At 38.3% G+C, this 27,511-nt stretch overlaps 1 protein-coding gene across 9 annotated transcripts; it reads right to left on the bottom strand.

Annotated features, from left to right (window-relative positions):
- Positions 1-1,657: 1,657 nt before the first annotated feature.
- LOC113062074 (nuclear transcription factor Y subunit gamma) lies at positions 1,658-27,175 on the bottom strand. Of its 9 annotated transcripts, none has more exons than XM_026231620.1 (11): positions 27,039-27,175; positions 14,917-15,023; positions 14,639-14,710; positions 10,788-10,901; positions 8,807-8,902; positions 7,297-7,473; positions 5,532-5,603; positions 4,048-4,209; positions 3,780-3,887; positions 3,564-3,623; positions 1,658-2,778 (listed from the first exon to the last, which is right to left on the bottom strand). In XM_026231620.1, exons 2-11 carry the CDS (start codon positions 15,013-15,015, stop codon positions 2,656-2,658), a joined length of 1,083 nt encoding a protein of 360 aa, XP_026087405.1. In that variant the 5' UTR covers positions 15,016-15,023; positions 27,039-27,175; the 3' UTR covers positions 1,658-2,655. The 9 variants fall into 9 exon arrangements, with proteins under 9 accessions (XP_026087405.1, XP_026087409.1, XP_026087410.1 ...); XM_026231624.1 differs by having other exon boundaries at positions 14,639-14,707; XM_026231625.1 differs by having other exon boundaries at positions 14,639-14,707; positions 14,917-15,026; positions 27,039-27,155.
- Between the last annotated feature and the right edge of the window lie 336 nt (positions 27,176-27,511).

The raw sequence follows: 27,511 nt of genomic DNA, 5'->3' as shown, positions 1-27,511 counted from the left end.
CAAGTCATGCCAGGATTAGGTACAGATATTCGTCAGGCCTCATAACTCAAATATTAAGAACCAATCCTCACTCATTAATGCAGTAATTGTTCACTGCATAAGACGATTAAGCATGTCCACCAGTGAAATCCTGGCCTTACACCACTTACAGGAAGAGTAGGCTTATTTGTACTTGATGAAGCCTTTCAAAAAGTTTTTTTTTTTTTTTTTTTGGACAAAATAAATTGAAGAATAACTCACTCGGGAGCTGTCCTAATTTTTTTTAATCTTATTTAAAAACTGGCTGAAATGGTTATATGTTGATCAACTTTTATTCTTGAATACAAGATGAGTTTCTAGCCATTACTTTAACTGCACATCCGATTCTTTTCCACTCCTTCCTCAGTTCTCTCCTAATGAAGCCTTGCTTTCAAGACTTAGGCCGGATAAGGAATGCAGCCTGACTTCCTAAACCTTCATTGACAAACCCGTGACTCAACCTTTTTTTTTTCTTCACACACACGCACACACACACGTTTGTTTTGTGAAAAGTGGGGACATCCCATAGGCGTAATGGTTTTTATACTGTACAAACTGTAGTATATTATATGGCCCTACACCTAATCCTAACCCTCACAGGAAACTTTGCACATTTCTACTTTCTCAAAAAAAAAAAAGTGTTTTGAAAAATGGGAACATGGGTTATGTTCTCATAAGTCACCCCTTTCCCTGTAATACCTGTGTCAAACCCATGTCATTATACAGAGTTGTGTCCTGATATGTCACAAAAACAATAACACACACACAAATCGAATCGATGGTTCATGTTCAGGAACTATTCGTTCATTGAGTCTGTTACGTGAATAATAAACGAAACCAAGGGAGGTAATTACTTATGTTCCTCATCAATTATGTTTCGCTGTTTCTTAATGATAGCTACCCTAATTTGTAATGTGATCCAAGATTGTGAAGGTGAACTTGTTAGCGGAATTTGGCAGTTTAAAATCAAATGAACGAAATGACTTGAAACATTAGAATGAGAATAAGTCATTTGAAAAGAAACTTTTAAATCCGAATAGCAGAACTTTAAACGTTACTTAAACGCACTAGAAAGATGTATCGTCTGATGTGAATGCACAGTATAATTAAGTTTTAAGTTTACTTATTTTTGTGTCACGTCAACAAATAATAGACACAATTTACAGTAAAAAATTGTATTAATAATAACATTTATTATATATTATACCGATTTCCGGAAATGCTTCTGGAGTTCTACTAATGTGCCCGCAGTGAGCACTAGTTAGGCTGAAAAGGCGCCACCGTGTGGTGAAGCACGAAATCAGAACGGAACGCTCAACTGTGACGTCAGAGCTCGAGACAAATAGAATGTCCTCAGTGTTTAAAATAAATGTACTCCATGTTAATCACCGAATGAAAATATTTCTAAATAATCCTTATTTGTTAGTCACGTAGAATAAGACAAGGACATGGCAAGAGGAGTTAAAACCATCTCATACCAACAAGAAGCTCACGCACTTATATTTTACTTAGCCTACCGACAAAGCTGTGACACACACACACACACACAGAAAACCGCACACACGACATCCAACTTTTTTGAAAGTATTTATTTTCTCACAAACCAAGGTCTGTTTACAAAAAAGGAACAAAAATAAAATTTGTACCTAGGTATTGCATATCATGCTGGCAGTCACAACTACATGCAAAACAACATGACCAACAATTATAATATGAAGAAGAAAAAATCTAAAACAAAACAACAGGGTACTCAAAAAAAAAAAAAAAAAAAAAAAGAAGTTACAACTGGTATTAAAAATGTTAATATAAAAGGGGTTTTATTTCATTAAGGTGTTTTTACAATTAGGTAACAGTGGAGTAGTTCAGTTTCAAGGGGCAAAAGAAGTCTCTTTAAAACTGGTCCAAAAATAACACGCAAGGAAAACACATCAATTACACATTCACACACATTCACACAAAGAGGACCATTTTGCATACACAAAACCCAACAATAAGAAGCCCTTTAACAAATACAATGTTATCAAATTTCAAAACTATACAAGATACTACAACTGAACGAATACAATTACTACAGAATTACAGAGTTAAACTACAGAGATACAGAATGTGTAGATTATGGCTTTTTTTTAAATCAAGTTTAGAACTCTACACATCATGAGATGGCATAATCTCTCAAAATAAAAAAAGAAAAAAAGAAGTGCCCCCCAGCTCAGGTTTCACAAACCTCACCCTAATGTCTCCATCACTGAACAGATCTGAAAGCATAATCTCTACCCATATCCACGTTAAACTGTGAAACAAGGACATATTCTACCTATACTGCAAGGAAGACAGTGGGTTCATACCTTTTAGCCATATTGCAAAAGACAGAGTTGAAATTAATATGGCAGAAATCAAATCTCTGCCATAACACATTGATCATTCCAGCACTGAAGTAAAGAGTCCTCAACTCAGCAATACATGTATTTTGGACGGTAAATTACGAATCCTAAATCTGAAGTTTATTATTTGATTGCTGAATTAAACCAGTTGGAGAACTTGATCAAAATATGGCATGAGATGAAGGGAAGTGGAAGGACTGGGTGTTGGTGTGTGGTGGCTCCTCTCCTTCAGTGTAGGCGGTGGTTGGCGACAGCCTCAGTCCGCACTGACCTGCGTGGTGACCTGCCCGTCGGCCGTCTGATTGGTGGACTGAATGAACATAGGCTGGGTCAGCTCCTGCCCTGCAGGCATCGTCACCTGCTGGATCTGATAAAGCTGCTATAGAATCACAGGAAGAAAGGGAGGGATGTGTGTTACTGAAGTGATAAATGACATTTGAGATCTGGATTGAAACTGTAGCGGTGCAAAAAAGGCTAACAGAAAGAGAATGTAATTACAGTATATAGCACATTCCATACAGAATAGTATTATAAAATTAGAATATTCTATATTATATTTTAATATAACATATAATATGTTTTTTAATATTTTAATGTTACATGCAAAAGTTTGGGGTCGGTATGTTTTGTGGAAAGAAATTCATACTTTTATTCATCAAGGATGGATTGAATTGATCAAAGGTGACAGGAAAGAACAATCTAATGTGTTTCTGAACTTCCTATCCATCAAAGAATCCTGAAGAAAATGTATCATAGTTTTCACAAAAACATTAAGCAGCTGTTTACATTATTGATTATGATGATAATAATAATAATAATAATAAAAAAATGTTTCTTGAGGAGCCAATTCAGCATGATTTCTCAAGGATCATGTGACAGGAGATATGAATGACTGCTGAAAATTCAGCTTTGCCATCACAGGAATAAATTATATATATTTATATATTCATATAGAAAAAAAAGTTGTTGTGGAAAATAGGTTAATTATATTAACCATTAATTTTGATACAATTTCACTTCCTTTACTGTTTATTTCACCAAACTTTTTAAGCCTTACTTACCCCAAACCTTTAAACAAAAGTGTGTTGTGTGTGTGTGTTTGTTTGTATAAAAGCCTTAAAAATAAAAAAAGGGTGAGGGGTTTGGTGTGGAAGAAATCATTACCTGGCCATCAGTAAACTGGCTGAACTGTTGCTGACCCTGTTGTACTTCTGTCTGTGAAATCTAAACAACAATTCAACAAGATTACACCGAAGAATTTAATTCAACTGTAACATCTGCACCATTAGTGTCACCGAATTAAATAAATAATGACTTGTCTCTTGTGGCCATGAGTTGAGCTAATATTGCTGACCATCTTTAAGATCTTTCATGATTTACCTGCTGAGTGTTTGTAGCAAGCGTCTGTATTTGTCCTTGAACCACCTGTGCTCCTGAGACCGGCTGAGCCAAGCGAATATACTGCAGCTGACCGGTGTTGAGCTGCACCTGCAGGACACCACAAGAGGGCAATGATGAGAACACATCATTCCTACCAAATAACAAACATGTTTGTCTGGTCTTCATATAGCACAGGTGTGCTTCAATCCCCATCACCAATTTATAATGCTTTCAAAAATACAAAAGGTAAAAGCCTGTTATTCCTTACTGGAATCTGCTGGATCTCTCCCGTGTTGGTGATGATCTGCTGCATAACCTGCATGGTCTGTCCAGCCGACTGTGCTGCCTGTGCCTGAGCCTGTCCCTGTGCAGCTGCCTGCACAATCTGCACCTGCTGACCCTCGCCCACCTGCATGGTCACCGGAGCACTCTGAAAGAGGGAGGATGAAAGTCGTGAGGTGGGACTGCGGCGTCAAACTTACTTTCAAGTTGAGTTTCGATCAGTTGTGTGTCTTTCAGGTCTCTTTCAGCATATATGCCGGAGTAGATGAACCAGCATTAGTATTACAGACTACTGTACTATGGGCTGGGAAGGCTTCCAAAAGAAAGTGAAATTGTAGCCGTGTTGAGGAAAGGAGAGAGATGTAAGACTGTGACCTCGGGCCTCTCGTGTTGAACGGAGAAACCTGGGCACTGACTGCAGAGATGTGACAGATGATCTCTCTTCTTCAGGAACTGACACCCGATAGGTGACAGCAATTTATTAAGCAGCACAACTTTATCTGGCCTGAGACATACAGTGACCTCATATAGCGTCAAGTAGAGGGCATATGAATTGCAAATTTTGCCCTGTGTGAAAAATATCTTCTTGGTTTAAGAGAATATGGTAACTTCTGCTTTTAGTTAACCACTTCAGTTAAAAGATTTTTAATGTTTTAATGTTTTCTTTCTCACTAAGCCTGCATCTATTTGAGGTAAATACAGTAAAAACGTAAAATAAATGAAAAATAACCTTTCTATTTTTAGATATTACTAAAAATGTGAATTATTCTTGTGATGGCAAAGCTGATTGGCTGAACCCTTAATGTCCTTTATGTTGCTATAGACTTCAGCAAAATGCTGTTTTCATATATAATGACAGTTTTCTCATTGCAAAACGTTATAAGGTTCCTTTTGAAGTCTCACTTTCAGTAACCACAAGACTCGAGCTCAAAATCAATAAACACAAGGTCTGCGGTCACGCCGCACTATGGAGAAAAAATACTGCTGACACCATATAAAGATCTATAAAGAACAGACTATAACAACTGTACTGAAAATAGAGAATTAACGGTCCAGCAGTGAGACGTGCTATATTTTAAACACCTTTATAAATTACACGTTTATGACTCCATATGAATTGAGAGAAATTAAATGTCAAATGCAAAATTGTGATTAAAATCGGTAAATTGCAAATTAAGAAAAACTGACACTAGTCAGATTAATAATAAAAATATCCGTATCCAGAATATTTGATAAGGAAATTAAAGAAAAACATTAAATAAAATCATCATACCCTCTGCTTCTGTTTTCTGCAATGTTTCATGTGTGGTATATGATATAGTACCCATACAGGGATATTTTTGCTGTGATTTGAAATCCTGTTCTTATTCAATTGTCATGAAAAAAGCCCTTAAAAAAGCTCCTTTGTGCTTCAAAGAAGGACTTTTTGGGGAAGAACGGGGGTCATTTTCAGGGGTTTGAGGTGTTTACCGTGATAGGGGTCGCCTGTGATTGAGCAACCTGCACCTGTTGCAGCTGCTGCATGGTGGTTCCTTGCAATACCTGAGGAAGAGGAGGAAACAATACGAGAAAGAGAGAGTGAACTTGACAACACAAGCAAGCACATGCAAAGCGCATACTCAAACCTCATTTAAAAAGCAACAAAAAAGGCAAAGCACTGAAAAGAAATGAAAGTGTGATGTCACGTGAAGTATGCACAAACTTATTCGCACTATATCCATATCTTTGAAATGACATAAAACATTCATTAATCTTTTTAAAATGAATTCATACCAAGCCTGAAATATCACACTGTGATAATATATAATACATATTATTTACAAGGCAAAAATTCTGCAATGAATCTAGAATAATAAAAGTTTGAAAAATTGCTGTGAATATTTGATAATTCGTGTCTCTCTGTAGTTTCAGATTTGGTGTGAACGGGCATTAACTGAAGCGGAGTTTAAATCAGCAGCAAAGATGAAGCATCTGTTATAGCAGATGATTGCAAGCTCTGGTGTAAAATATTGACATGCATTTGGGGAGATGACCGCATATAGCAGCACAAAGCAGTGAGCAGACAGCGAGATGAAGCTAAACCGACTCTCTGTCCTCAGGTTTGAAGAGAAAAACTAAATGAAAATACATTTTTACTTAAAGGGTGAACAGAAGTGAGCTTGAACAGAGCACATGAAAGAACAGGTGACAATCTGACAAGTGTTTTGTCAAATTTTTAATAACAATCCTGCATACAACATTTTTCCTGTGTATAAATAATCTACACCACTATTTTTCTCTCACTTTATTTCTTTCCTACCTGTGTATATACACTACCATTCAAATGTTTGAGGTCCGTAAGATTTTATGTTTTTTTAAAAGATTAACATTTTTACATTTTGCACCACTACTGAAAATACTTCATTTTCAGGTTGAAATTAGAATTAGAATCTCATTTTATTGTGGTCTGAAAATGTTGCACCTTAGTGTATATATTTGTCCCAAGTGCTCTCAAAGGTGACTGCAGCACAGCTCTGACAGGTCAGCAAACAGCAGTTTGCTGAAGCAGCACTGATCTGAGAGAGAATGAGGTTCGCCACAGAGAACAGAGAGAAAGTGAAAAAGAGCCTCACACTAGTGGAATTAAACCGGTATAACTTAACTAAATAAAAGTTTCCTACATAAAAATTACAAAGTAGAGGCGTGGAGAGGACTGCTGTGTTCATGCTAAAAAAGCTGGACAGATATCACATGAGAGAGTGACTGGATTCTCTGCTGTTCACCTGATAGCAACGTGAGAATGACACCCTCTGGGCTTTCAACCTTCACCAATCATGTTTCAAATGATCCTGTAATGGGCTGATCAAAGTAATCAGGGCTCAAGTGTTGTGTGAGAGAGTAAGTACGATAAAGTTTCAGGCTTTTGTCCACCAGACTACAGTATAATATGCACTAGGGTAATTACAAGGACAAACAGTGTCCTCCACATACCAGTTTTCTTACCTGTGCTGACATACTTCCTATTAAAACGTTGGAAGTTTGGATGGGACGCAATCAAAGTAACCTGTTCTTTTTTTTTTTCATTTTTCCTAATGTTTAATGAAAGCAGTGAATTTGGACATACGTCTCTTTTCACATACTGAAATAGAATGGAATTATGTGATTTTGAATGTAGTCTTGATATCTAAGCTAATTGTTTTAATGCGGTGTTCCATGTACTCCGTTTTTGGGTTTGCGGCAAGTGCGTGAGAATTACCTGGCCTTGCTGGGGCTGAGCGATGATAATCTGTCCGGGCTGCAGTGTGGTGGCGGTGGGAGCAGCCACCTGCTGGCCTTGCTGCTGACCTTGGACCTGCACTGCACTGGGCTGCTGCGCCAGAGTGAAGTAATACTGGACCGGCTCAGTCGGTGCGACAGACTGACGCACTTCCTCCTACACAGACCGGCACAATTATAGAGAAACATATACCTTATATTACAGCACACCTCAGCAGGTCCTTCATAAATGCAAGAGAGCATCCGACAATCCCATAAACACACACACAGATGAAATCAGGAGTTCATGAGGCCTATCTGCTGGTTACATCTCCATAAATTATTTTAGCTCTGTAACACTAGAGGCAGGATGAGGATAAATTACTTCTAGGCAAAGCCAGAGCGAGTAATGCAATCTTCTAGCTGGACAGAATGGAGACCTTCAGATGCAGTCTGTGGCCTGAACTCCCACACTCAACCGCAGCGTAATGGCGGGCAATCAGCTGTCCTATTCTAACACAAAGAGCAGGAACATACCCAAACGTTTTTACCCAGAAGTGTATCCTTATGTTTCGTCGTCATCCATTCCTGAAGATTTCTTTGCAACAAAGAGAGTAAACATCCCTCTCCCAGCTTGGTGATGTCACAGCTGAGAGTGTAGGATGTTTACACACCTGGTCACACACACAAAAACACCTCACGACCAAAAAGCCTTCGCATAAATTCATTCTTTTTGCATGTGCTTACTATCTGTTGAGTCTTCCCAATGTGGGATTTGGAGTTAACCGCATTTGATTTTTTTTTTTCATCCCTGGCGTGCCTAAAATAATTCAAGTTCAGTTTAAGGAATGTTGTTGTTTTTTTGTTGTATTGATTCCCAAAGCTCTTGTTTAATGAATATAATAGACACCCAATTATAATTCATAGCTAAAATATGATAAATATAAAATAGCTCAAATATGACAATAAGTATAAAAACTCAAAGACTCTTGAAAGGCAGTTTAGATGTTTATCTTTATGTTGCTGATGCTCTCTACAGAAACATTTGAGGGAAGTGCTCAGGGTGTGACTGTCAAATAATCTACATTGTAAATTCAAAGTAAAGCTTCTGTTAAATGTTCTCATTTCTCTTTATTTCTTTTTAGGTAGAAAATCAGATGACCAAAAGATACACGGACCCCGTTAGGGTCCTGCTGCCAGTGCTGTAGCACATAACCGCACATAGTTGTTTTTGGAGTCAGGCACATGGCACTACGGCCACTTTTGTAAAATCAACCAGAAATGAATAAATATGATGTCTGGTTGTGCAGAGATAGGGGAAGCAGGGCGCTGCAAACATCCGACTGAAAGCCTTCACAAACCCTACACCCAGCTTCCAGTCAAGGATGTTTACAGCGCCCCCAGGCTGCCAAAGACAACACAGCACCATCTCCTCTTCGCAGACGCTGAAGGAAAAAAAATGTTAGATGCAGATTAATTTTGACAGCTTGAAGCTCTTGTCTTTTCCGCACCTGTCGTTTTGGAGGCTTGAGGTCATCGCGGGGGACGATATCAATGAGGAAGTCAAACTGATCAAACTTAGTGATGGCCATGGCGATGTCATTCCTCTGGAAAACAGAAAACAAGTTCAGAGAGTCAAAAACAAATCCAAAAAAATATATATAGAATGTGTCCCACTGTCTGCATCAACTGTTCTTAGCGAAGGGTAACACGATTGCACCCCACAGACCATCTACTGGTGGTATTTTCCACAGGATATTGGATGCAAAGACCACCCATTGTCACCCCCCAAACTAGCTGCTATTTTTAGCACCATGATTAATATCTGGTGGTGAAGGGTCACATCCATGCAGTTGTTCCATTGACGACTGTTGTCGTGGTGACACTGACTGGCGTGATGCCTTCACAATGGAACTGTGGGCCAGCTGCAAGCTCACAGGGAGAGCAGTAATACCATCTACATATTAAAGAGACCGTCTAACAGTCATTACAGCTTTGTTCAGTGACAAAACCTGTTGCTGAACACCACGCAAGAAGAAGACTATGTTAACATGCTGCTACACTGCAGACTATTGAACGCTTTTCTCATATATATGTATTTAGCAGACGCTTTTATCCAAAGCGACTTACAGTGCATTCAGGCTATCAATTTTTACCTAACATGTATATATTTATATATACATATATATATATATATATATATTTTTTTTTTATATATACACACACACACACGTATATACATACACACACACACAATATAACAACAATAATATATTTAGATATATTTAGATAGATAGATAGATAGATAGATAGATAGATAGATAGATAGATAGATAGATAGATAGATAGATAGATAGATAGATAGATAGATAGATAGATAGATAGATAGATAGATTTCATTTTAAAATCAAATATTTTTAATCTTACACCTCTAACACTTTCAGTTATTTGGTGTAATTTAAATGTCACATAATAATAATAATAATAATAATCTATAAAAAATTATACATCTTTTAATAATTAATATTTTATAGATTTTATTATTATTCATTTTCAATCCAAGCATTAAGGGACCACTTGAGTATCATTGAAGGACCAGGACAGTGTTTTTTTTACAGCACAGGGAGGCAAAATCAGTGGCAAAAAAGTAAGTGGGTCATGGTAGATGTACTTTTAGACTCTACGCTACAGTGGAACAGAGATAAGCCTTGGGGGGCCTGTGGGGGGCTCTTCCCATAAACAGACAAGCTGTGTCATGACTCTAGTACACGTTGTATTAGGAGGGACCTTTTTTTTAATATCTTTGCTTTAATGGTTTGGGGTTGGACCTATTCACACGGAGTACAGAACATAATAGGAACAATGGCTAAAGCAGCAGTCGTATTAGACACATTTTTTGCTAAATTTTACAGGCAAAAAAGAGAGTGTGGAGATGTGTGTGTAGATCAATTGTCAATAGTGTAGTGATGTATGAAGCACATCTCACACAGAAGAAATTTTCAAATTAAGCAGATTTCTGTTGGTGATCAAGTCCAACTTGAACATTTCGCTCTGAAGCAAAACTCAAGTTGCAGTTATTATTTTGGAAATGACTGGATTTTGCCTATGAAATTTTGCCTGTGAAATTTTGCCAAGCAACGGTAAATGTGACAGTCAGGAAAACAGTCAGGAAATAATATCGGGGAGATGGTGGTTGGAATCAGGAAATAAACCCAAGTTTGTCTTAAATTGAGAACTACTATACATAAGGATGGTCACTGGACACATGGCTTAACAGGTAGAGCTCTGAAATACAGGGTGGCACTTTTGTACAGGTGACCCCAATTTAAAACCAGTTCAGGGTAACTTCCTGATCCCACCCACCATCTTCACTCTATCATTTACAGTCTTCTTCAAACACAAAATAAGATAATTTTGTCACAGAGGAGACTGGTTTATCTCAGCTGGCTAGGGCAAGGGGTCAAAGGGAAGTTGAGAATGAACATGACTGACCTGTAGTGTGCGCCGCTTGTTGTCCTCAGTGTGAATCCAGGCTCTGAGAGTGAGCTCTGTGATGAAGATCTGTGCTGCTTTGGCAAACAGCACTGGTGCTTCGGCACTGATCATCTATGGAGGATTACCAAAGCAAGTTAATACAGAAATAAAAGGATGACATAGAATCTTATCCAGACACTCACTATACCCATGCCCATCATCTTTCGGCCTGCCATCAGACAGATGGACATATGTAGTAGCCTAAGAGGCTACATCAAGGACTGACCCAGGGGTCTTGTCCATGCCACTGCTCCTGAGCTCTTAATTGCTTTGGCTTTTCTCTCTTTCCACTCTAAGCTGCAGGTTATTTTGAGCGTCTGACCTGATCCCTGCTTCCCACGCAGCTAAGGCTGTGTGGGAAGATCATACCCTGTGGCATCCACAACATCACAATATTTTGTATTGTTCAACTGAGTACAAAGATAAGGAGGAAATATCTGTCTGCTTTAGAGTTAATCCAGCTCATTCTTAAGTGTTAAACCATCACTTTTAACACCAAACACCAAACCTTATGTCTAATCATTTTTATTTCTCTTGCTCTATGAAACCACACTAAAACGGCATCTCTGTGTTAACGCCACTCAATACTTGGCAAATAGCACTCTGGAAACGACCTCTAGCTCTCTCAACAGTACTGATGCCATGTTCTTATTTATACTTGAAGGTTTGTTTATGTGCATGTTGCTTTGTTAAAGGATCTGGCAAACAGAGTAAAATATTGGCAATACATGGAACTGAGGTTGTTATGTGAGAAGTTATTTTTAGTCCTCTGAAAAAGTCTATTCAATGTTTGCACACTACCAAATATCAGACTGTTTCAAAGGGAAATGGCCAGATGACTGGATCTAATAGTTTTTCTATTCATTAGGTTCAAAAAAATAATAGATTACTGTTTTTGTAGTGGTTCAAATCAGACTACACCGCAGCTGTAGCCAATGAAAATATGAACTTTTCATTTGGAAAATACTTTGATTTGTTGTAAACTAGGAAAATGTAAATCCATACTTTCATTAATGGCGGTTTGTGAATTAAACTGATCATATATAGATTATTTAATTTGTATATGCTGAAAAAAATATCTTTGCTAGGGTGAAATGGAAGGTTTGAGGCCACTGATCACAGATATCTATACTAGCATGTCGACATATGATTCCTAGCATGTTCTGATGATTACTTTTGGGTCAGTTTAGGTGGAGTAAGCAAAAGGATCCCATAGTAGTGTTGTTCTACTATATATTTCTTTAGCCAAAAATTAAACCAAAAATAAAAGTTTTGTTAAATGAATCAGGGTAATTGAACTTAGTAAGCAGTTCAGAGTGTCATATCAATGTCATAAATGAACACTAGTTAATAGAAAAGTTGGACCCACTTTATATTAAGTGGCCTTAACTACTATGTACTTACATTTTAATTAATAATTTAGTACAATGTACTTATTGTGTACATACATGTTTTTACATTGTACTCATATTTATAAAAAAATGACATGTTATTACATCTGTATTTAATTTCTGTAATTACATTTATAATTACACTGTTGACCCATACTTTACACTTTAACCCACCCTTAAACTTACCCATACCTCCAGCCCTCTCCCTAACCTTACCCCTATCCCACCTCAATGGCAGTAAAAGTGTTTTACAATGCAATATGAACACAATAAGTACATTGTACTTATTTTTATGTAAGTACATAGTAGTTAAGGCCACTGAATATAAAGTGGGACGGAAAAGTTTATTGGCAATCTACAGAATCAATATTTCAGCTGAACAATTTTTATATATATCACTATTCTATAATAATTTTTGGGCATTGATGTATGCCCAGACTGTTGACACGTTTACCTGTCGTTATTCTTAAAAAAAAAAAAAAAAAAAGCTAACACAAGCTTGCTCTATTCTTTTTCTGTTCTATCGGTTTTATTTTTATTTTTTATATAATTGAAAAAACAAAACCTTGTTACATGTACTGCATTAAATGATATATGGGTAAGTGATTAATGACAAAATTCATTTTGGGGTGGAGTATCCCTTTAAGCTAACTAAGACTTCTTATAGCACTTGCATATCATAGCCCCTTGTTGATTTTGATTGCTTCCATTATCCTCATTTGTCAGTCGCTCTGGATAAAAGCATTTGCTAAATGACAAAATGTAATGTAATGTTGTAGCTTATCAACATGGTGTGCACAACATAGTTGCTGACACAGTCAGAATTCTGTTTTGGATGAAACTTAAAATAAAGATTTTTTTTTTGGCTGAACATTTTCAGTTGCTGAATTTGGGTCCTTCACTATCCCACAGAGTCTCTAGAAAAGGCTCTGCAATATTCATCAAAATCTATGGGATTTTTTATTATTTTGGCAGGCAATATAGGCAATTAAAGATGCAGCAATCCTCAAGCCAAGTGATTTGTAGGGATGGGCGTTTTCCGCAAATATCACATTCGAATATTTGAGCTCACAAAAACGAATATTCGTTTATTTAAATTAAGTTTAATGAGACAAACATTTATTGTTTCTGCCTTTTTTGAACAAGCTTACACACAATAAGCTGTGTTTTGTAGTTGAAAACCTTTAACAATGTGTGCAAACAAACAAAATTACAGATTAAAAGCAAAAAAAAAAGAAAAAAGAAAAAAGTGAACAAAGAAAAAACGTAAAGCAGCCTGCAGCAATTAGGCTATTGTACAGAATGTTGCTTACACTTAACTTTGAAACTTTCAGCAAATCTTTTTTTCTATTGTTTTACATATTCTTGTTAAGAAACACAGGCATGTAAACATGATTGGGGGAAAGTCGGCTCCTTAGTCTATTAACAATAAGGCCGGCCGCGGAGAAAACGCTGTGATAACGCTGTGCTAAGCGAATAAGTTTTGTGAAGCGCTTCGTGTTTTCGTTTCACCACTGAATGGGATGCTCATCTGGTCAAATACTTGGCTTCAGCAAGAACTGTTCCCACTGGTCTCAGCTGGACTCTCTGTAATCATCGCTGAAGAACTGGTTCAGCCTTTTCCGACGAGTGGGCACTGCATCCTCTTCATCATTGGTGGCGGCGGCTGCATCCGCACCACTCGCATCAAGGAAAATGTTCTGATAATGTTCAAAAAGTTTTTTTTCTTACTTCTCTAATGTTTTCGTGGAGGAACCTGAGATGTTTGTGCCGAGGGTCTAGGGCAGATGCGAGAAGAAGAGTTTTCACTGCATTCTCCAAGTTAGCGGTGTTTATTCATTGCTTGAGAGATGTAGCAAAATTGTTCTTGAATTCTGTCACTTTCTGTGATTCTCCACGGCATATTTGAAGTACTGTGGAAGACCGCAGTTCTTATTCATTGATTAATAATTTTTTGCTTGCATACATCTTCAAATATGCCATGGAGAATCACAGAAAGTGACCGAATTAGGTTTTATTGTGGAATTCTTTTTTTCTTTTCTTATGGCAAGCAAAAATATAGCGAAATTCGAATATCATTTTTATTTATAGAATAATAAAAGCTGAACGAATATTCGAATGTTCGACTATCTGTGCACACCCCTAGTGATTTGATTCATATCTATAGCACAAATATTGCAAAACATCCATAACTTCAATACTTATGGCTAAAGATTTAAAAAAAAGACTCCTCAAGTAGGAGCAATAGTAATAGTGAAGCTAGCCATAGTTTTAGCATTGTAAAGTTATTGACGCAACTTGCCACGAGATGTAACAGCAGACAATCGTTGGGTTGCTGCTTTCTCAAGAATTTAAAGACAGGAAGTATGCTGCCATCAGCTTAGAGTGATTGTGTTGATTCAGCTCGGCTGCTCTTACCTTCACATCCTCATCCAGTTTCATAATTTTCTTGATGCGGGCAAGAGGAAGCTCTTGCACACGGAAATCCTTCTGAAACAGTGCGAGAGTGCGTTAGAGGAGAATTCACAATAACATTCATAATTCCTCTTAATGAACAGTGGTAGACTCTTGGTAAGTTTCTACATAGTTGACTTCAATTTTTCAGTAAAGAATTTTTGAGGTTTGTTTTGAGAAAGGCAGTGTTTATACTTTATCAAAGTGATAAGCTAGGTAAAAAAGCGAGGAGAAAACCGTACCACGGTAAGATTTCTGATTTCTTCCATCACTCTGGGCCAAAAGGACTGTAGGCTCTGCTGGGCATCGCTGCCGCCTGCTCCAAATGAGTCTGCCGACATCTCCAGATCTGCTAGGTGATAAAGAGGGAGAGAACACATCAACACAAGAACACAAGTCAGGGTTAATGTTGTTCACATACAAGCCTCAAAATTTATGTAAACTTCTCAAGCTCTGAGATATTAAACTACAATATAAACTGTTTAGTTTGGGTTGAAGAAGTCTGAATAATGATGTGTGATAGCTGTGCGTCACTACAGTAAAATGCCTGGCGCAACTGTAGATGGGGCGATTGGTCAATTCAGCCATGCATAAACTAAGCCAAGAATCCATTTGTGAAAAACCTGGAGAACAAAGTCCTCCTCCAGTACAGTGACCTGAAACCTGGAGTGCACATCTGGATACCCAAATATCTTTGGAACCAAACTGACAGAATGGCTTGGCACTGACGCAATGGAGGCAATCCAAACACAAACTAATGCAAACCGAAAAAGCAAGAGGAGCAATGCTGGCAGGTTACTATGGCATGGGAGGAATTCTGCAGGCAGCCTGCCTGAGCTTGCGCTGCCACTGACGCTACAAAGCACCTCTTTTTTTCTCTCGAAGAAAACACAGGGCCAGAAATAGCAGGGTGGGGTGCCACAGGAGCCGGAGTGAGGCAGTAAAAAAGTACTTGGACTTGTGCAGTTGAGCCATAATACAATAACAAGACAAAGTGCCAAGGGCTAAATGGAGGGGGAGCAGTCGGACTGCCGAGATGCCCCACTATGTGGGTCAAACAGAGAAGCAACTCAGTGAAACGTGCATGATTACTGGCGAGTGACCTGCTTTTATCTCTTACTCCTCTTAGGTGTTTTGACGGATTAGGATGATTACAATCACACTGTGATAAAAAAAATAAAAATGATGTTAAGTGTCACAGTCTTTATTTGTCTCCAAAATAATCATGATCGGTGACATTAGACAAGCATAATACAAATCAATGATTCATGTGATTGTGCTGTCAATAAGCTCTAGACTCATTTCAGGCTTGATTGAAGCAGTCAACTGTCAATCAAGTTCATTATGCATGCTACTAATAAGAAAAAGACTGGCAGTCGCTCTGCTGCTGGGAAGCAACAGCATCAGGTGTCGATCTTACTATGCTCTTCTGCAGTACAGCTGTGAGTGTGGATGTGCTAGTTCCGGCCTGATAAAAGATAATCATTTAACATCTCAAGTGAGACAATTAAGAAAACTAGCTGGATAATTAACAGGCGATAACAGCAGCAAATTACTGTCATGGACCTGGGAAATTGTGAGGCAAATTAAATGAGATAACACGCCATTAAAGGAGACATAAATAAAAGCTTAAATCAAAGCTCGCTTAAACCAGCTGCTTGAGTGGGAGATATTTTTGACTTCTTTAACCAGATCGAGAGACACAACCTGTCTGAGATCGGAGGTGTACCTGTGGCGTAGCATTGTGGGTAGAATCCTTGTTCTTTTGAGGTTATGTCTAGTATTGTGTTAAAGCAAATAAATCATTAAAAGGTTCTTTCAAATATTAACAAGCTAGATACAGTGAAGCAACTGTTAAAATATTTTTAGACCAAGAAATAATAATAATTTGCTCAAGTCTGGGCAATATGGCCAAAAATCAGAATTGTGATATACGTTATCTAATATCTATCTTGCTTTTTTCTAAATTTTTCTATTTTAATTATATATATATATATATAAATTAGTAAAACACATTTAATAGCGCAAATAGTGTCTCTGTCAGCAGGCATGAATCTGACTGAAAGAGCATCAGACGGGGCAAGCTGCTTCATGAGCAATGTTTTCTCGAAGACCGCGCAGAAGAAATAATATGCCACGCACAGGACACACGCAAAAATAAGTTGGGAAAACCCTTTGATTTCATTCTAGTGAACTCACAGCTCACAGATCTCAGTTTAAAAGCCTCAGTTTGTTTTATTCCATGTGATTCTATTCCATCAGTTTAAATGCTTCACTTTGTTTTAATATTATAATTTATTATAAACCTAATATATAAAAAAAAAAACTCAAAAAGGGAATTCATGAGCAATATCTGCTTTGTTTTGTTCATATTATATTATATTATAATAAAGAACTGAACTGTTCTGTGTGAGATTTTTTTTTCTTTTAATGATTTTTAATAAAAATTTCGTGGTAACAGAACTGTAAACATGTTTACTCAGGTAACCTAAAGGCTGGTTCACACGGCAGGATAATTAGGCCGATTTTAGCCCCGATTCACCCCTTCCGACAATCTTAGGATGCTCCGATTATCGTAAAATAATCTGATCAAATATTCCTGCCGTGTGTGGTGTGTTAAGACTGCTCTCCTCTGCTCGGAAGAATGTCGGGACCGCTCCGATCTCAAATCGGGGATATCCAACATGTTGGATTTATTTGGCCCGATTTCGTCTCGTGTGTGGTGTCCCCCGAGGACAAACAATCACGCAGCCTGTGGACTGTGGCGTGTAGCCAATCAGAAAGTGAGGTGACGAGGCAGTGATAGTACCGGGAAACAAAATCAAAACAGCCGGCGTATATAATAATATAACAAATACAAATAAAGTCGATGAGCATAACTACATCCACAACTGCAGTCCACCAGAGTACATGGAAACGAATATATGAACGTTTATTTCAACGGTTATTAATCTGTGTAGTACGTAACAACATTTCTATGAGAGAAAACAACAACTTATCTCCATATTATGATATAGCAAGTATAGTCCATGCTCGCGTTGTCTCCACCTCTTTGACCATCGCCTTTTCTTGTTTTTCTTATGTTTTTTTTTCGTTAAAAAACAAAGCACAAACTATGGCCACTGCATCCTCTTCGTCCGCCATGATTGTTTACTCTGAAGTCACGTTTGATCTCGAGGGATTTTGCGAGATTTCCCGTCTGACCTGGGAATGCTCGGGAGTCAAATCGGTTCGTGTGTGATGAGTTGATATTGCCGTGTGGCTGCACACCACACACGGAACGACCAAAACTGTTAAACCCGTGATTTTTTATCGCTGTGTGTGGGGTCTCTCATATTTGGAAAATCGGCCGACAATTTTAAAATCGTCCCGTGTGAACCAGGCCTAAGATGTGCATCATTTAGTTACATCAAGGGTCAAATCAAATATAAATGGCACATTAAAGTTTGTGTGTTTGCTGTACAGGTCTGGTATAAAGAAACTTTTTGCTCAGGGGGCGAAATGTCCGCCCAACAGAGAAAAGGAAAAAAACAAATTTCAGAGGGAACATTGCTTATGAGTTATTTTAAAGCCCTTAACATAAACATGTAAACATCTGGTATGTTTACAGTGCATAACTGGGTTACTGTGCTCACTGTGTCCTCCGCTATTTTTCAGATGCACTCATATCAAACTGGAATTCGATATAAAAGGTTATAAAAGTAAAAAAGATATATATATATATATATATAAATCGTATAAACGATATGCCTTCAAAAAATATCAACATTAATTTTAATTCTGAATTTAAAAACATGTTCATCAAAAGTTGTGTATTGAAATAGCATATACTGTATAAATTCCATTTTATGCATTTTTTAATATTATTAAGATACAGAAAATAAAAAATATTAAGATACAGAAAACATTAAATATATTAAGATACAGAAAATAAATAAATAGAAATGAATAAATTAAAAGTGTTACGTCATTGACTGCAACTGCAACCATAACAGAACATCATCATCACAAATTCACAATGGAATTCATACGAACTTCAGACTTGTAGGCAGGACACAAAATGCTAAGTGAGGCTCATTGCACGTGCTTCAACTCTCATTCACAATCGTCCTTCATCAAGTCAGAATGCAATGGTGGTGTAGGATTTCTCCTGAACGGTTCTGTTGCCTTGATGGCAATGACCGCTGGTGCTCTGTGTCTCAGAAAGTCAATGCCGCTAGCAGAGGCTGAATCAGCAAGAACATCACTGCCAGCCTGGCTTTCACTGTGCAGGAGGACTGCAGCAAAGGAAAGCTCGAACATTTCAGTGTGATCAGGGACGATCAAACACTTGAGATACTGCAAATTACCCCTTGACAAGAGATGAGTTAAGATGGTTGTGCAGCAGATATTTAACGGTTGGAGAAAGTGTGGCCTGAGGCCTCGAGGGAGGAGAAACTGCTATGACACAAACACAACATAATAATTTCACATACAGTTACTACTGGCAAAACACTTGCCTTTTATACTACAGTTTGGCCAGCTTCATAAGTTTTAGAACAATCTCTTCCTCGTGCAGGAGAGCAGTGGTGGACAGTAACGGAGTAGCTTTACTTCGTTACTGTACTTAAGTACATTTTTCAAGTATCTGTACTTTACTGGAGTAGTTTTATTTTGAGCAACTTTTACTTTTACTTCACTACATTCCAAAGCATAAAATCTTACTTTTAACTTCACTACATTTCATAAAACATATCGTTACTCCCTATAATATATCACGTGCTCCGACACGCAGAAGCGGTGTCTGATTCATCATGAACGAACTGAGTCTTTTCAAAATAAACTTTTAAATCGGATCGTGAATCACACCAAATGATTTGTTTACGAATTAGAATGATCCGATTGCAGCTGTTCTGGAGTCTACCACTCACTGATTCAAATGAACCGTTTAGTGCGAGTCTCCAGAAGTAAGAACCGGATGATCTTGTGAGCGTGCGTGCATCTGATGTTGCTAAAAGTAAGTTATGTCAAATTTTGGATTAATTATTGTAACTGTAAATCATATTTAGGTCAAAACTGTCAGTTGTTTGGGAACTAAATCCGTTGTAAAGAGTGATCTATTTAAACCCACTCAAATGCTCGAGTGCAGACGATGCAGACACATCAATTGTACGTAAAAAAAAACAACAACAACAAAAAAAAACCCCCACAAAATAACACAGATTAAATACAATAACTCATGCACGTTCAAATTCACCGCTGCGGTAATGTTAACAGTTTTATTAAAATGTCCTATGTTACGTCTGTTTTTATATTGTTTATCGACAGTAACGTTATACATATGTATATTGTTTGGATTAACTAGACGAGTAGACAGACATGAATGTTCATCGTACTGAAAATAAGTAAATATTGTTAGCTGATGCTAACTGTCTAGCTAACAAGCTTGTTAGTGCTAAGATGTAATTTTTATAATGTCCAAATATTTTTATTCAGCCACATATATATATATATATATATATATATATACAGATTACATCTGGTTAGAAAAGAAAGGATGTGATGTTCAGAACATGGTAACTACAGTAATTATCAGTGGGAAGAGATGCACCCCGTTTGGCTAAGGGTGTTTTTAAACCACAGACAAGATTTGAGAAGGAAAAAATCATTATGAAATTTGTTTTATTATTTTTTTCCTTAAAATGTTCTATCTAATTTCAGGCCTTATTATCATGTCATATATACAGTACAGACCAAAAGTTTGGACACACCTTCTCATTCAAAGAGTTTTCTTTATTGTCATGACTATGAAAATTGTAGATTCACACTGAAGGCATCAAAATTATGAATTAACACATGTGGAATTATATATGGAATTATATACATAACCAAAAAGTGTGAAGCTGAAAATATGTCATATTGTAGGTTCTTCAAAGTAGCCACCTTTTGCATTGATTACTGCTTTGCACACTCTTGGCATTCTCTTGATGAGCTTCAAGAGGTAGTCACCTGAAATGGTCTTCAACAGTCTTGAAGGAGTTCCCTGAGAGATGCTTAGCACTTGTTGGCCCTCATGCCTTCTGTCTGCGGGCCAGCTCACCCCTAAACCATCTCGATTGGGTTCAGGTCCGGTGACTGTGGAGGCCAGGTCATCTGGCGCAGCACCCCATCACTCTCCTTCTTCCTCAAATAGCCCTTGATGCCTTCAGTGTGACTCTACCATTTTCATAGTCATGAAAATAAAGGAAACTATTTGAATGAGAAGGTGTGTCCAAACTTTTAGTCTTTACTGTAACTTTGATGTTCTGTAAAACAACTAACTTTAAAATACTTTTTTCTTACTGGTGAAAATCAGATGGTCATCTCTGTTTTCTCTCGGGTACATCACAGTGTAAGCTTCACAGTGAACATTACTCTCATCAGCGTAGTCCATATCAACAACAAAAATATATCTTGACTCCATATAGTGGTTATTTTGGAAAAAATCCCAGGTATTTTGAGCAGTAGGATTATAAAAAAAAAAGTGCTAATATAAAATTAAATTAAGTAGCCTATGTAAAATTGCAAACATCTATCTTGCAGTACTTTTTTACTTAAGTACATAAAAAATTGAGTACTTTTGTACTTTCACTTGAGTAAAATTGAAAAAGGAGTACTTTTACTTTTACTGGAGTAATATTTTACCATATGTATCTGTACTTTTACTCAAGTACTTGATTTGTGTACTTCGTCCACCACTGCAGGAGAGATTCAAATCAGGTGTGCTGATAAGACAATAGCAGGGTTGTGGATGCTAGCCGTTGTGTTGACTGGAGATCTAAGATACCTCTCAGGCATGAAGCTCACCTCTAAAATGAGCCTAATTTAAACAGCCAGGAATTAAAAAGTCTTTTCAAAGTCTGCTTTTTTGTTGGACAGGCCCATATTGAACTCAACCACAGAACTGCTTGCCATTTGAGAAGAAACAGCTTTGCACTGGAGACGCTGTTAAAATCTAACATTCATCTCAACATCCTGTCATACATCTCCATTTTTGCACACACCCCTCATTTCCAGCATGCCTCCCCTAGTTTAGGAATACCGCATCTAAATGCATACCAAATGATGAATGCACATAGAGGTAATTCAATCTTATCTGATATCGAGCATTCCAGAGGGAATTTGTTTTTTTTCAGAACAGGTGAAGAAAATAATGTAAGAAGAAAGATACACATTTTAGAATTAAAATGTAGCGCTTTTAAATATATTTTTAGTTATTACGATTTTATATTTCGATTTTAGTCAGAATAAAACAATGTGTATTTTTAAAATGTCATCTAAACAAGTTGCTCAGAATGAGGTAAAACCAGTCAGGATTTTGCAAAGTCATATAGACTCTTTTTATTAAATATTACGCACTGTGTCCCATGTACTTGAACAGGCTTCACGCAAGTACGCAAAATCTTGTATATAACGAAGCATGTAAACAAACTCTTTTTATTACACAAAATACATACACACTTTATCACACACTACTGAAGACCCTGAACCAAAACCAGTCTCAATAAAATTATAGAACACAGTCAAGCTGTTTTCTATGATCATTCTGTCACTGAGAAAGGTCACATTTCTAAAGCTACATCCTGGACATATTAACTACCCAAACATTCACACAGAAATAACAGCTGGTTAAAAACAATATATATATATATATATATAGTTTTTTTTTTTTTACAGTCTACTGTGGTTACTGGCTAATTATCGACTCGGACACAACAAAATGCACCCAGGCAGCCAGCAATGAATTACAAATTAACCATCAAATAGACATGCTTGTTTTGCTCTAATGTTCAGAGCAAAAACATAGGGGCTGGACAATACCGCCACTCTGATGCGTGTCTAATCTCATTGATCAATCATTCTAAAGTTGCCCTTGGTTCAGCCTCGCATCAACTCCAGGAAGCTGTCCCTGAACTCTCAAGGTCATTCTGCAGTAAGCAGAAAGGGGAAAAAAAAACAGTTTAGGGGGAGGGAGAGAGAGATATATATATATACACTATAGCACAGAAAGAAAGCAAACGGAGACTGGTTTTTCAACTTTCACTGCAGCAACTTGGCGACCCTACTGTGTGTAATGATAACCTCCCTAGAGAAGCGTGATGGTGAATGGCCCCCTTTTGTCTGCGCCCCTGAGGGATGCACTGTCCTCTTGGTCTCACACTATCCCCACTGACGGATCAAATGCGGGAGGCGCTCTCACATTCCTGTGACCTTCATCCACTGATGGGCCCATTAGCAATGGCAAGGTACGACGACGTGTCGATGCCAGCATCAGAATCCCAACTGTAAACTTTAAAGCTGACATTTCAAAACAACCTCCAGCGCAAAACTCCGGCAACCAGAGGGAATGTGCAAAAACATTAGTCAGGTGTGATATTTTACCCTTGAACATCATTGCAAACTGGTACAGGAAGGAGCTAAAATGATATTAAAATCTTAACCGAACACGTCATGCTGAGAAGCAGCAGTCAAGGCTCTACCTAGAGTTATTTTTAGTAACTCCTTTCCCCAAAAGGACCTTAATACCATCACTAATGGAAACTTTCTAGTACACAAGCGAAAAAGAGACTTTAATCCGACCGGATTCCATAACGAGACATTGTGTGAGGACAGCCATCTGTACATGATGAACTAGGAGGCTAAAAGTCCCCACATAAACCCCAATCCATGACGATCACGTAAAGCCCACATCCATAATGTCCTCTGCTCTGCCTCACTGTCACAAGAGTGTAAACAAGCCACGAAACTGGGCCTTGAAAGGTGAACTGGGACTGGCGGTCCTCTGCAACCAGGGCCATCATCTCTATCTATCTCTGTAAACAACACAGATGCACCAGAGATGCACGACAGCACGGGACCTTTAAGAAGTCCCAAGTCCAACTGAGTGAACTGAACTTAAAGGTCAACTGCGACCAAAGAGTACGCCATGCAGTTCAATGATGGAAAGTTAAAATTCCCTACACAAACCCAGTGAAATTTCCAGCTAGTTAATGTTTACTTCATGTCAAACATTGGTAGTCAGGTAAAGGACTTCAAAATGAACAGGAAAGAAAACACAAAGAAGTACACTCAGATTTCAAGCAAGGGGAAAAGTAGAGGACGAAAGGAGGAGGAGAAAAGCACAGCGGAGGACAGAGGAAGCATCCCATTACTGCAGCGAGCGAGAGAGAGAGAGAGAGAGAGAGAGAGAGAGAGAGAGAGAGAGAGAGAGAGAGAGCTTTACTGTTTGATTGTAGTCGCAGTCACACTTACCCCGTGCCCTTCATACGCTGCGCTGTGGGCGCTGGAGAACAGGAGGACATCTCGAAAGTCTCCTTAACTGTCAAGTCCACAGGCTCTGTCCCAGGAGGAGACAAAAGGCTGTGGGACAGGCGATCTGCTGCTGCTTTCAAAGCCCCGAGCCGAGAGGAGCGCGATCACCTACCGCCCCCCTGTTTCGACCCCTCCCCCTTCCACCAGCCCATCTTCTTCAGCCACCCCCCTCCCCCTTTCCTAAACACACAACCCACTCCCATTCCTCCCCTGTCTGAGTCCCCTGAAGCCGCCTAGAGCCTGGAGTTGGCCTCTGCCTGGCAAACCTACTATTTGTCTTTCAGCTGACCCCTGCCTCGGCACGAGTGACCGAAAACACAGGCGAGAAAGTGAGGGGAGATGGAGAAAAGGGATGGATGAAAAGAAATAAAAGTGTGAGAGCAATGCAGAGCAGCAGAACAAGTCGGGGCAAAAATCTTCTGACTGTTTTCCCTTTAACACTCGACTTGTAATCAATCTAGCTTGCTAAACGATACTCTCGGTCCGCCTGTCTCCAAGATCCTGCCCCTTTGCTGGATTCTTCAAATGAGCCCGAGTCGGTCTCTGCTGCTATTGGCCGAGCCAGCCGTCTGTAGGCTGTGTCATCCCCCTCCTCCCTGCTCACCCTCTCCACTCCGCCCCCTTTAACAGACACTCAACTTCCTGTTTTAAGTTACCTTGAGCAGCAGCATAGGGGTCAGGGAATGAAAAGAACAAGAGAGAGAAAAAAACAACCAGACAAAATCAGCAGAAAGTTGCAAAAAGGAGGCAGGGAGGGCGGAGGATCGTCTCGGTTTGCAAGCCTTTAAAAATCTGTCCCCTGCAGATCGTCTTCCCTGCTGTGGCTGGACGGAGCTGGACAGAGCAACTGACTTCTCAAACAACTGTCCCTTGCTTATTTACAATGTCAAACCAAATGTCTCTAAAGCCCGCCCCTCGGAGGAGCGGAATGGCCAGGCGTGCAGTGATGCAAATGAGCCCATGAACAGTGATTGGCTCAGGGTGGTCTCAAAGAGGGTGCCGCATGCTGTAGCCGGCCGCATGATTTAAAGTGGAAAGTCACTCAGGTCAGACTTGCAGTCTCATTTGAGTGCAAGAAACATGCATGCAATGCAGCACATGAAACCTAAACGCAACACTTAACTGTGTCTTGAAATGAATATAAAGTTGACCTGAAGGGTCATGTCGAATGGGTTAACCTCGAATACGTGTAACCTTACAGCACAATCTCATGTGACAAAACATTACACAAGTTATGCAACTGATCTTATGCTTATTTGTTATTTTTTCATTTAATTATGGTTATTAGTACAAGAATAACACATCTGGAGCAGTCACATTTAACACTGTTCCGCTAATTGACACTTAATTTTCACCAGAAATCTAGTTATTTCTAATCTATGCAATCGGAAATTTGGAGTTAAGTCACTTCTGCTTAAGATGCTTTTATCTGCATACTGTTGTCAATAGACTTTTTTGCCCTCAAAATCTTGCTTATGCAATCATTGCACCTTAACTTTCTTAACATCACTTGATTCTTTATTAGTCTCTTCATTTCCAGAAACTTCATGTCACAACATGCAAAACAGCCTACGCACCTTCCGCCCAAATTCAGTTGATGCACAGCAGATTTAAGATTTCATATTATTTTCCACAAAGAACCAAGTCTGGAAACGCTTTACTCTTTACAAAAACGTGACATTTTAACTTATGTGAGAGATGTACATCAAAATTAAGGGGTTAGCTTAAAATTATATGAAATTAGATGAAAGACATAACAACAAATGCAGCACAATCCGTCCTATACTTTGTTGTTGTTAAAATACATCTGGAAAGCAGGTAAATTATTTACAGCAACAGTACAGAAATATTGTGGCAACAGTTGCTATGAATGTCATTACTTTTCTTGTAAAATCAAGGTCAATACGCAATGATATTGCTTTTAAGTGCTGCATTGAAACACTCACTGATGACTGGTGTGTAAATAGTGAGTTAATGTGCTATGAATTGACCTACATTTAACCTGGTAAATTAACACCATGTCAATTACGTCTTAAAATGATAGATTTTTGCTGAATCTAGTTTTACCACGTGAGTATTTTATTTTCTTTCATAGGTGACAATTAGAAGCGTATTTGTTTATGCAATGTATGACCCAGCCGCACATTTTGAAAAATGAAAATACACGAAATAAATTCCAACACGAATAAATTAAACACACAAATATACTTCTCATAACTTTGATGAATCGTTATACAAACTGATATCGATATGAACCACAAATGTTTTTTTCATTAACGAAGTTGACAAGCATTTGCAGGCTACCCGGAGACATGCTAACTGAAACCAAGCAAACATTCAGTGTGTGTGTGTGTGTGTGTAACATTGTTCATAAAACCCATAGTGACCGATTTATTTATTTTTTTTACTGTGAGACTGATTTACATCTCAAAATATCTAACGTTACAGCCGGTAAGATTGTGCGGACAGATAAGGACTCTAAAAAGAGCGGCATAAAGGTAGAGACAGTGCTCGCTACGTTAGCAGGCCGCAATGACCGATTCCCCTCAAACTAGGAGAAGTGAAATGATGGTTTTGGAAGGCTCTGAGTGAGTTTTCCTAAAATATTTGTAAAGCGGTGTAAAGACAGTCTAACCAATAAAGACTACGTTTGGCTCTGTCCTTCAGACCAATCAAACCTCGGACTAGATTCCACCAATCAAGGTTTCTAAGGGTTCTGGTAGTTAAGAAACTGCCACCATTTAGGCTCAGGATGAACCAGTGAGCCAATAGAAGTCATTTACACTCAAGAGCCAAAATGGTGACCTACGTCCAACAGTTTCCTGACCGCCTCCATTCCCTTCCACTAGCCACCAATAAGCGCTTCAGAGAGCGAGGAGGGAAATGGCGCCTATGTTCATCCTCCAAAACAATCGTCCATTGGATGAAAACTTTTATTAGACCGCGAGCTCAAAACGACTTCTGCTTCATTCAAACCAAGCTATAGATAGCAATAGAAAAGTAACGCAGCAAATAACATAATTTTTATACTCACTTTACGTGATGAAATCGTAGCGTAGTCCGGTTCGTCGTAATATTTAATTTATTTCAGGCTGTTACAGGAACCAAGATGGCCGACGATTTGACAACTTTTTTTTTAAACCGGAAGTTCTACGTTAGCTGTGACGTACTCGCTTTTAGCGCCATTCAATGCTTCAGTTCAGCGAGAGGTTGAGAGGGTCTGCACCTGTTTTTTTACAGTCTGTGGTCTGCGCGTCGCATTAACTGTTATAGCTGACTTCCATTTAATGCATTTTATGAATCTGAGGAATCAAAATGACATTAACCTCAGTATTCAATTATTCTGAAACAGTAATTAAATGTGTAACGTAACGTATATTTACAACATAAAATACATGTCAAATGTTACATTCATTAAAAACAATACTCTTGTCCCAAGAACAAAATTAAGTTACACATATTTTATATTATAGCTGAATCAAGTTCTGTGCATTACAATATTGGGCT

This window comes from Carassius auratus, chromosome 44, assembly GCF_003368295.1.
Source record: "Carassius auratus strain Wakin chromosome 44, ASM336829v1, whole genome shotgun sequence".
Classification (NCBI taxonomy): Eukaryota; Metazoa; Chordata; class Actinopteri; order Cypriniformes; family Cyprinidae; genus Carassius; species Carassius auratus.
Note: the sequence above shows the minus strand (reverse complement) of the source record. Positions and strands in the feature narration are given on the sequence as shown.